An 11,066-nucleotide genomic window follows, 5' to 3' on the forward strand; every position below is an offset into this window, starting at 1 on the left:
AGGTTGAGCAGGCCGGTTCACTGTTCATACTGTTCTCTGTGTGTACAGAAATAAAAAAAAAAATTTGCGGCATATTTGTGTGCTGTTTTACAGTTTTTCTCAATTGTTACACACATTTAGCGAATCATGGGTCAACTTACAGTTTTTTTACAATACAATAAACACAATTTTGATTGTTTTGTTTTGTTTAGCAAAATCCAACACACGAATAGCACAATCACAAACCCAACTAGAATGCGTTTCGTGAACAAACTGCAGGAGTGTGCTTGCTCTGTTGCGGCCATCAAGCACAAGCAACTGCAGTGGCCGAGTGCGCGTATGTTGTTGAGGGGCCTCAGAGACTGATATCTGAGAACAAAATCTGTATAGTACTGTGTTTTCTGTGTTCAGTACAACGTTGAATGCAGGTTGTAGGATGAATCTGCCAGCCGTCCAGTGTAACCATCTGCAGTGACACTGAATAGACCTTTTTGTTAAGCAGCACTTTTACTGTATAGCTAGAGAGCACGTGTATCACATTGGTTTATAGTCTGTCAAATTAGTTCTAGTTATTGGTGTTCGTTGGCATAAAAAAGTTAGTGGCTCTTATAAGCCTAGTTTGTACATCTGATTAGAGCTAACAACCATGAATTGCAGATTAAGGGGTCCCCTATATCAGTGTTCATTTTGGCAGCTATTTTAGATTCAGTCTTAAGACAAAAATGCATATTAGTTTTAGTCACATTTAGTCATAGTTATCCTTCTAAGTTTCAGTCTAGTTTTCGAAAACTGAACACACTACAACAGCTACGCTTTGTCCAGGTACATCCTCAAACGTTTTTCAGTTAACCTAATGATTCAAGGTCTCTCATGAATCATTACTCCCAGGACATGGGTTAATGTTAACTCACGCTATCGGTCACACTTAATCCTCTCCAACCACATTAGCAACAAAATAAACTGGTGAGCTAACAAGTTTACCATTCTTTCAGTATAGGTCTAGGTAGCTTACGTTTAGCCCCGTACTCAGATATTACAGCTGCTTAACACAGTTAGGATAGCTAACGTTACCGTAGTAGGAATACAAGCCTTAGCTCACTATATCCACACAACTAAATTCATGAATTACTTCAAAGGTTTACTTCACAACTTGAATTAAGGATAATGATCCCCCGTTACGGCTAGCTGAAACTGCCAGTGGATCCTCCCATGGATGGGAGACGTACAGGCAGCGGCGTCTCCAAAGTTAACGTAACATTAATTTATATGTTAGCTGCTACGGCTAAGACTATCAGTTTCCATTACAATTTCAGTCAGTACACTGAAAATGCTGCCATTCAACTCACCTTAACGAAGTAGAAATACGGTAGGTAGCTAGGTTAGAAACGGTAGTTACTCTTATTCTTTTTCCAAGTTGAATTGAGAGGGACAGAGAGTAGAGGTTCCTTGGATTTGGCGCAGGTGTCAGTGAAGCACAGGTGCAAGCCAGTTTAATGAGCCTATTATGATGTCATAATGCCTCAAAGTTCTGCCATGCAAGTCTATGGGGAAAAAGGGGATGAAAAAGAGGAATAAAAAAGGAGTGGCAAGGCGTACCGCCACGAAAAGATATAGCAGGTTGCACCGAAACGGGCCGGACGTTTCGGTGTTTGAACGGCGTCTGTACCTCGAACGGGCGAGGCCTGATTCGATGCAAGAAAAACGGGCGGAATAAAGAAAATTCCCTTCGGGCAAGCACACAAATTAGCAAAACACCTTAGCTCCTTTGCAAAATGAACCACTCTTGTAAAAACTATACACTAACTTATCAAAACCATATTCTTTTACCATATGAAACACACACGTTGCATATGACTTAATTCTGTTTGCACCAGTTACACTCTGCTCTTGAAAACCTTAAACACTTTCGGCTAATTCTGCTTCTAAGTGCATAGAGTAGTTTGGGTGAGGCACACAGTGAATTTGCAAAACATTGCTCGGATTTGCACAACTGTAAACACAATGTCTGCGCACACTTTTTGCAAAACCATACACAAAGTGAACACTAAAAATACTTGTATGCATTACTGTAGAAACCACACAGGACACAAGACTAATGCTGTTGACAATGTTATTTTTTTTCCCCCCATATGCTCAAGGCAACAAAAAAAACATTTCCCAGTTTTCATGAACATAACATGAACAAAAAAAGAATCAGCATCAATTGTTTGCTCGTTCCGCAATGAAAATGACACTTTGCTGGCCTTTACAGTCAATTTACTGTACTGGGTTTCACTGTATTTGCACTCTTGGCAACAACCATTTCTATACTTTTGTAAAGTGTGTTGCCACAATACAATGCAGTACTGTAGTTTCACTAAAGTAATTTACAAAATATACAGCAGAATTCTAATTACTGTATATTTACAGTATTTTCAGCCTTTTGCACTATTTTTACTAGCCCACACTGGTGGCAGGGGGAGAATGTTCACTGCAGAACCGATTTGACCTTTTTACTGTATATTGAAGCCCTTCATTTTGACTTTTTACAGTATTTACATCTAATGTGAAAAAATTAGTGCATGAATATCTTTGCCATTTTGTACACAGTAGAACAAATGTAAATCAATGGTTCAAGGCTGGAAAGCGAGAAAAACTGGAGAGGAGGAGGTCAAAATCTCAAGAAAAACAGCAGAAATAAAATGATTCAGGAGTTCCCCGACAGCATTATTTCCAAAAGACTAAAACGGTCTGTCTCAAGATGAGGCTTTTCTGCTTGGACCCCTACAAACTCTCACAGACACAAATGCAGCTACACGAGCATCAATATAAATTTAATATTAATATTTACAGATTGAATACAGTAATAATCATTCATTAACTCTTCTTACCAACAAACTGGTAGAAAGAAATCCCATACAAAATGCTATGGTCTAAAACAACAATCCGTCATCTAGACAATAACACAAACCTTCCCTTTGATAAATGGCAGATCAGAGCCTTTCAAGTCTTGAAATAAAAAATTAAGCACAATACATTGTATTTTAGCACATAAGAATATGGTTGGTATGGTATGGTACATTTGGTTTGAAGTCGGAAATGTTTAAAATCCCCACAAATACATGTCAATTCCAATTATACCAAGATTTTTAAAGCCAAAAAGTACCAACAACATCTTAGTTCATAGAATGTTTACATCACAAAACAACCATCTGCAAACAATACAAACAACAAGGCATTCTGTTTCATTATGGTATAAAAAAGCCACATCTGTCATAATCCACTCCCACTGTATTGGTCCCAGTAAAGCAATCCATGAAGGGCACTGTATCACTAGGGCAACTAAAGATAAAAGGATGGTGTAAAGCAGGGCAAAACCATTAGTAAAGTGCAAGACCATTATTCACATCGCTTAAATCATCATCCTTATTCATATAGTTGTGCCGTCCAAAGGTATGGATTGCAACAAGGCAGTGGCACAGTAATGTGTGTTTGCCATACTCACTGTTATGAGTACAACAAGGCTGTTCCCCAGTAACGTGTGTTTGCCATACTCACTGTTATGTATGAAACAGCAGTATTTTGTTCCAGTGATCCATAGTGTGTTTTGGCCAACTCCATTTGCGGCTGGAAAATGCAATATTGTTTAGTTTTTTTTTTATCACCAAAACACACAAATGACATCTAGAGTCGACTTTGAAGAACTTTACAGTCCCATCACCACAAAATCCGTACCCTTCATTCCGAAAAATCCCAGATGTTGTGCTTGGACAGAAGATACTTGTGAGGTATTCCCAATATTCATCCCAAGCCGATAAAACATGCACCTGTTCAGCCACCCAACTGCATTCCACAGACTGTAGCTGTTTTATTTGTCTTTACTTTTTTAGCAGGACAGGATACAATAAGACCAAGCTGGTTTAGCTCTGAAAACCACAATCCATTAAAGAGATAATGGTCTCTCTCTCTATATATATACCGTATATATATACACTACCGTTCAAAAGTTTGGGGACACTTATAAATGTCCTTGTTTTTGAAAGAAAAGCGCAGTTTTTTTCCAAAACGATAAGATTTAATTAATCAGAAATACACTCTATACATTGTTAATGTGGTAAATTACTATTAAAGGTGGAAACGTCTGGTTTTTAATGAAATATCTACATAGGTGTATAGAGGCCCATCTCCAGCAACTATCACTCTAGTTTTCTAACGGTACCTTGTGTTTTCTAATAGCCTGAGAAGACTAATGGATGATTAGAAAACTCTTGAAACCCCTTGTGCAATTATCTTAGCACAGCTGAAAACCGTTTTGCTGATGGGAGAAGCTAAAAACTGGCCTTCCTTTGAGCTATTTGATTTTCTGGAGCTACACATTTGTGGGTTCGATAATACTCTTAAAATGGCTAGAAAAAAGAATTTCCGTGTGAAACTCGCCAGTCTATTCTTGTTCTAAGAGGGGAAGGCTATTCCATGCGAGAAATTGCAAAGAAACTCAAGATTTCTTGCCACGGTGTGTACTACTCCCTTCAGAGAACAGCACAAACTGGCTCTAATAAGAGTAAAAAAAGAAGTGGGAGGCCTCGGTGCACAACTCAGCAAGAGGACAAGTACATTAGAGTCTCTAGTTTGAGAAATAGACGCCTCACAGGTCCTCAACTGGCAGCTTCTTTAAATGGAACCCGCAAAACGCTAGTGTCAACTACTACAGTAAAGAGGCGACTCCGGGATGCTGGCCTTCTAGGCAGAGTGGCAAAGAAAAAGCCATATCTGAGACTGGCCAATAAAAAGAAAAGATTGGTATGGGCAAAAGAACACAGGCATTGGACAGAGGAAGATTGGAAAAGAGTGCTATGGACAGACGAATCGAAGTTTGAGGTGTTTGGATTAAACAGAAGAACATTTGTGAGACGCAGAACAGGTGAAAAGATGCTGGAGGAGTGCCTGACACCATCTGTCAAACATGGTGGAGGTAATGTAATGGTCTGGGGCTGCTTTGGTGCTGGTGAAGTTGGAGATTTGTACCAAGTAAAGGGGACTTTAAATAAAGAGGCTATCACTCCATTTTGCAACGCCATGCCATACCCTGTGGACAGCGCTTGATTGGAGCCAATTTCCTCCTACAACAGGACAATGACCCAAAGCACACCTCCAAATTATGCAAAAACTATTTAGGGAAGAAGCAGGCAGCTGGTTTGCTGACTGTAATGGAGTGGCCAGCGCAGTCACCAGACCTCAACCCTATTGAGCTGTTGTGGGAGCAGCTTGACCGTATGGTACGGAAGAAGTGCCCATCAAGCCAATCCAACTTGTGGGAGGTGCTTCAGGAAGCCTGGGGTGAAATTTCCACAGATTACCTCAACAAATTAACAGCTAGAATGCCAAAGGTCTGCAATGCTGTAATTGCTGCAAAAGGAACATTCTTTGTTGAAAGCAAAGTTTGAAGAACAAAATTATTTTTTCAAATAAAAATAATTATTTCTAACCTTGTCAATGTCTTGACTATATTTTCTATTCATTTTGCAACTCATTTGATAAATAAAAGTGTGAATTTTCATGGAAAACACAAAATTATCTGGTTGTCCCCGAACTTTTGAACGGTAGTGTATATATGTTTGTATCTTTTTCTCTTTCCAGTTTTTTCCCAAAATGTTAAGTTTTCATACTGTCCATCTAAGACCGTAGCAGCCAAAGCCATGGGCAGTTTAGTGAATCACCTGATCAGTTTTTACAACTATGAGAGTAAAAGTGCTGATTCTCTTAAATGCACATAGAGCAAGGATCACCAACATGACTGAAGCTATGTTCAAAAAACCTCTGAATCTCTGGAATGCATATAAAGCAATTGTCATCGTCATGACTGCAGTCCCATAGTCACCCACTCCTACTGGTCCAAGGCTCTACCACCACTCCCTCCAGACTGTCAGAAAGAGAGAGGCAGCCAGAGTGACAGCCAGCCTTCACACCTCCTCCTAGGGTAACTCTTCATCAGAAGCCTCATTCCCAGAGTCAAAGTTGCCACCGTTTACCCTGATGTAGTGTCTATGTGAGGCACCAGGGTTCCCACAGGTGCACAGCCGCTCCGCAAACAGAGCCTCGATGTCCTCCAGCCGCTGGCCCTTGGTCTCGGGCAGGCAGCTGAAGAGAAAGAGGAAGCCCAGCAGTGACAGCCCGGAGTAGAGGAAGAACGCACCTAAAACAGCACAGACAGGAGCCTTCAGCACTACGACCAAGACAGAACAGCAGAGGGCTACTTCTGTGCCATAACAGATACAACAAGATACAACATTCCTTGTTTAAAATGTGATAGTATGCAATTAAAAGGAATACATAGATATGACTGTATAAGTGATTGGGATCATTGTGAATGGATTCATAGAATAGATAGGCAATCCTACCATAGTAAGTGAGGTACTCTGCCACATGCAGGAAGGTCAGAGACACTAGGAGGTTGCAGGTCCAGTTGACACCGGCTGAACAGGCATTTCCTGTACTCCTTGCCCACAGGGGATAGATCTCAGAGTTGATGGTCCAGGGCATAGGTCCCATGCCTAGAGAGGGATCCACCACCACAGACATTCCGTCAATGCAGATTTAGAACAACAGCACAGATTTAGAACAAACATGGCGCCTCCTATATTGTGGGAGATCTTACCAGGGGCAAAGGAGGCCAAGTACAGAATAAGTCCCAGCAGGACAATCCAAGAGTAGCGAGTGGGGCAGTAATTATAAGCCCAGAATATCCCAGAAGTTTCCTGAGAGCCATTGGAACATCTACAAATAAAACAATTCAAAATAATCAGGCAAAACATCTATGGGTCATGTAGACAACATGCTCTGAAAAGAAGAGAGTGGCGTTCATGAGCAGATATAGGCCTCTCTCTCAGTGACCCACCTGCCCCATGCAGCCTCTGCGGTGCTGGCTTGATTGACAGAGACACAAGACGTGTCAAACGAAGACGTGCCATTCTCATGGTAGCAGAAACCACACTCTGGATCAAGCATGCAGGGCTCACAGAATCTAGAACCAACACTTCAGGTTATTACCATGGTGACTATTTCACATTTAAAATTACACATTTAAAGTTTTAACAAAAAAAGGTGTTCTGTCGTGAGTGTGTAGCTGACTAGTGTGAGAGGCGAGTATGAGAAGTTGGATAGATCCCATAGCCCCACCTGTATTGTGTGCAGGAGGAGTTAAGAGCCTGGCCGATGGGATAGGAACTAACCGGAGGAGAACTCTGGGCGGACAGGAGAAACCCAACAGCCAACACAGCCAAACTGATGGCAGTACCTGATACACACACATCAACAAGAATTTCACAACAGATTCATTTATATGAATAGAATCTTCCCAATGGGGTAACCTTGGCTTACCAACAATACTGCCCAGAGTCAACTTCCTGCGCCCCACCCTTTCCACAAGCCACATCCCCAACAGGGTAAAGACAAAGTTGGTGCCAGCAGTGCCTGCCGCAAGCCAGATGGCCATTTTGTCATCACGCACACCTGCCATCTGCAGTATGGTGGCACTGTAATACCTGAGAAGAGATTAGAGACTGTGTTACTTTACTTGGGCTCCCAATGAGATATTACAAACCAGTAAAGTAATTACAAACCAGCAGCTACATGATCCCTTTCTCTACATATTAAAGGGTTCTGCATAATAGTTTGACCCAGGGTGGTCTACATCGAGAAACTCTGCCGGTTAATGACATGGACAGTAGAATTGAATTTGTGTGAGAGAGCCAGAGAAATGTAAACCAGGCATGTATAAAAATAACTAGCAAATGGGGTAAAGTGTGGGGCTGGAGATTGCTGGCTGATATCTGAGGGCGAACTCAAGTCAGATAGTGTATCATAGTGCCTTCTATGAGACCAGATGGTGTATTCGGAGTACAAACACATTGTTTTGCCTACTATTGAGGTGACGATAACCTTTGAAGTTGCAACTTAGGGAGCTTTTAAAAGGCTTTGGAAAGAGACTACAGTATGTGGGACTTGTATCAGAAGCAGGGGAATAAGGGTTGGCAAGCACACACAAGCCGTAGAGATAGAGGCTTTGAAGCTCAATCAACCCCATTGCTTCTGTTGGATTTTGGTTTTCAAGGATGATCACTTAAAAGAGCTATAAAGGAGTTGTCGAAGCTGCAGAAACAAGGTGTTCTACTAGTTGGCATGCTGGCATACTTTGACACACTTTTCATCTGGTAAGGTGGTGTAGTATTAGTTTAGTGCACCCTGATGTGGTTACATAGTCTAGGATGTTGGGGATGGTTAATGATGACATTGAGAGGTGTGGCCACAGTGAGAAGTCCCCAACCAATAACACAAGGAATTGAACAGCTCCACCTGTGTGGAACTGAAAGGTAAGAAGATTTGATCTCCAGTTTAACAACTCTATGACAATGTATAAATTCACACAACATATGAAAGGTTAAAACAGAAAGATCAGATTACTAGAAGAAGGAGATCTCGCAATACTTACATAACGGTGTTGATCCCAGACAGCTGCTGGAACATCTGAAGACCACAGCCAACAATCAGGGCCCGTCGCACTGGGGGGTTGCTAAGGATCCGGCAGAGCACTGGACCACCTGCAGGAGAAGGATTTCAGCCTTCCAGTCAATATCATTCATCTACAAACTGGAAATCAAGTTCCTACCCTGGATAGAGAGACTGCATTGTTACCTACAGGTAAAGTGATCTGTTTGACTGAGTTCCAGTTCTTGTTCCATGAATGCAACATTAAACTAGGCAAACAAAATCAGTATTATGTCATATCAGTGACATCAGTAAAACAAGTTGTGAAGAGAATGAAATGCTTCCTGCTTGATGATATATATCTAAATGGTAATGGCTGTGTGACAATGTGATCGTCACTACAGATGAGTATGTGCTCTGACTGCCATGCCATTGAGCCTGGCTCTTTGGTGTTGCGGTCAGAGTGCATGTTTGGCACCCTGTAAAACCAGGTTCAAGTTCGGGGGGGTTGACTATACTCTCCCTTTGCTACAGGCTGATACTTGATGATAGACAGTATGTCTGAATGGTAATGGCTGATACTTGCGCCTGTGTCTTCGGTGTACGCCGACTTTAGTTTGAGATATGTTTTTTTTTTATTTTTTTTTTACAAATTTCAACAAATTAGAAGGCTCTGACATGTTAGTAGGGCAAACACTTAAAAGTGTTTTTAAAAACAAACTGTGTAAAATGCACAGTAAAATATGCTAACACTGTTACCCCATCATGCCTTACATCATCCGTATAAGTCCAGAAACTTTTTTCTGTTTTTGACATTTTAAAAAAGCTTAAAGCTTATAGTCTCTATTAGCTGCATCTGTAGTTTAAACATTAAGGTGGGTGAATCGTTTACCAAAGATCTTAATATTACTTTCCTCAATTCTTCATAAGCAGTCAAATCATTGTTTCATGTATTTGTTTGTTCACCTCCTCCAGAGCCCTCCTGTTCAATGCTGGTCTTGATGGCATCATATTCCTCATCAACATGTGCTGTGCCACGGATCTTGTTGAGCACCTGCCATGCCTTCTGGGTCTGTCCGTTCTGGAGGAGCCATCTTGGACTCTCAGGGAGTAAGAGGAAGCCTAGGAATTGCAGCACAGCAGGTAGCACTGACAGACCCAACATGTACCTAAGACAATCATGGCACATATCACAGCAAGACCACTGCAGCACACTTCATACTCTTTATAGTTTTCAAGAGAGATGATTATCTCAAGTTTCTGTCTAGAAATAAATGAAAGATGGACCCTTCATTACTATTATCAGAGCAAACTAACTAGTAGCCTATTGAGTAACAGCAGTCTGATTCAGGGAAGAATGAATTGCCCCAATGTGGACTATGTTCAAATAGCAAAAAAAGTAATCATACACAATCATCTTTCAGACTTTCTCTTGCAGGTCTAATTTTTCATTTTTTTTATACTACTATGACAAATCTTGTGTAAAGTCAATACCATACTGCAAGAAATAAAAGGTTAAGTGTGACATACCTCCAGCCGTCATGGTGCAGGTAGCTGAAAGCTCCATCGACGATACTGGCAATAAACTGGCCACAAGTGATGAACAGGGTGTTAAGGGTAACTAATTGTCCCCTGAGATGTGGTGGAGAGACCTCAGCAATATAAACAGGCACTGTCATAGAGGCAATACCTTTGAAAAGAGAGGGAGATCTTTAGCCTCATATAGATCCTGTGTACATAATATGTGCAGGAGTGATGCATTTTACTCAGGGAAGTTATGCTTTGGTCACTCACTGCATCTGGAATACAGATCAACAGGGTCTACGTAATTATTATTCCATACATTTGATTCCTTTTCTTTGTATGAGATTACTGAAAAATGTGACATGAGACCTAAATCACCCTGATTCATTATTTGTGTGACATTTTAAACAACTCAGCAGAAATTAGCCTACCTATCCCAAGTCCAATTGTCAGCCTCCCGACAAGAAGAACCTCTTTGTCCGGACATACACCTAACATAATGCCACCTATAGTGAAAATAAAGCTTGCCAGCAAGATACAGACTCGTCGCCCGTACAGTCCATTTAGGTACCCGCCAGCCAGAGCAGACAGGGCCGCAGCACCCACTGTACTCGAGACCAGTAACTCCTGCCATAGCGTACTCAAGTTCATCTCTCTCTTGAGCAAGAGCATGGCCCCAGACACCACTCCAGTGTCATATCCGAACAGAAAGCCACCAAGTGCGGAGAAAAGTGCCAAGACGTAGACAAATGAATGAGTAGCATCCTTGGAGCCCTTTACAGTCACGGCAGAATCGGCAGAATCTAGGCCATTAACGCCTAAAACAGCTGAAGCCCTGATGAGGCTTCGCTCGTCCTCTGTTTTTCCCTTTGTATCCATGGACTTGATCACCTAGTTTACAAAACATAGGAATAACTCGTCAATCGAACTGGGTGCAGACAACAAGCACAGATAGGCCCACCTTTCAAAACTAACATAAAAATACATGTTATCAAGTTTCAATCCCGGCATGCTGTAAGACACGCAATACAACGACTTGCATATAATACAGCTCTAGCTTTGCCTATGGCTGACAAATGTCTGTCGTCTGTTTCTGCTCT

At 41.4% G+C, this 11,066-nt stretch overlaps 1 protein-coding gene across 1 annotated transcript; it reads right to left on the bottom strand.

Moving 5' to 3' along the window:
- Positions 1-3,439: 3,439 nt before the first annotated feature.
- On the bottom strand, positions 3,440-10,853 carry slc2a13b (solute carrier family 2 member 13b). Its single transcript, XM_080842512.1, has 10 exons — positions 10,398-10,853; positions 9,973-10,132; positions 9,409-9,611; positions 8,447-8,555; positions 7,336-7,499; positions 7,135-7,252; positions 6,854-6,979; positions 6,614-6,732; positions 6,357-6,509; positions 3,440-6,151 (listed from the first exon to the last, which is right to left on the bottom strand). The coding sequence occupies exons 1-10, from the start codon at positions 10,843-10,845 to the stop codon at positions 5,931-5,933; spliced, it is 1,821 nt and encodes a 606-aa protein (XP_080698638.1). The 5' UTR covers positions 10,846-10,853; the 3' UTR covers positions 3,440-5,930.
- Positions 10,854-11,066: the final 213 nt, after the last annotated feature.

Source organism: Sprattus sprattus, assembly GCF_963457725.1.
Source record: "Sprattus sprattus genome assembly, chromosome: 7".
Lineage (NCBI taxonomy): Eukaryota > Metazoa > Chordata > Actinopteri > Clupeiformes > Clupeidae > Sprattus > Sprattus sprattus.

Bases quoted from the DNA above. Each gene is read 5' to 3' on its own strand.
- slc2a13b (XM_080842512.1), bottom strand. From the start codon at position 10,845: ATGGATACAAAGGGAAAAACAGAGGACGAGCGAAGCCTCATCAGGGCT. The intron at 10,133-10,397 runs GTAGGCTAATTT...CTCTTTTCAAAG, and splicing joins GACAATTGGACTTGGGATAG to GTATTGCCTCTATGACAGTG. The intron at 6,733-6,853 runs GTGGGTCACTGA...TTTTATTTGTAG, and splicing joins GCAGAGGCTGCATGGGGCAG to ATGTTCCAATGGCTCTCAGG.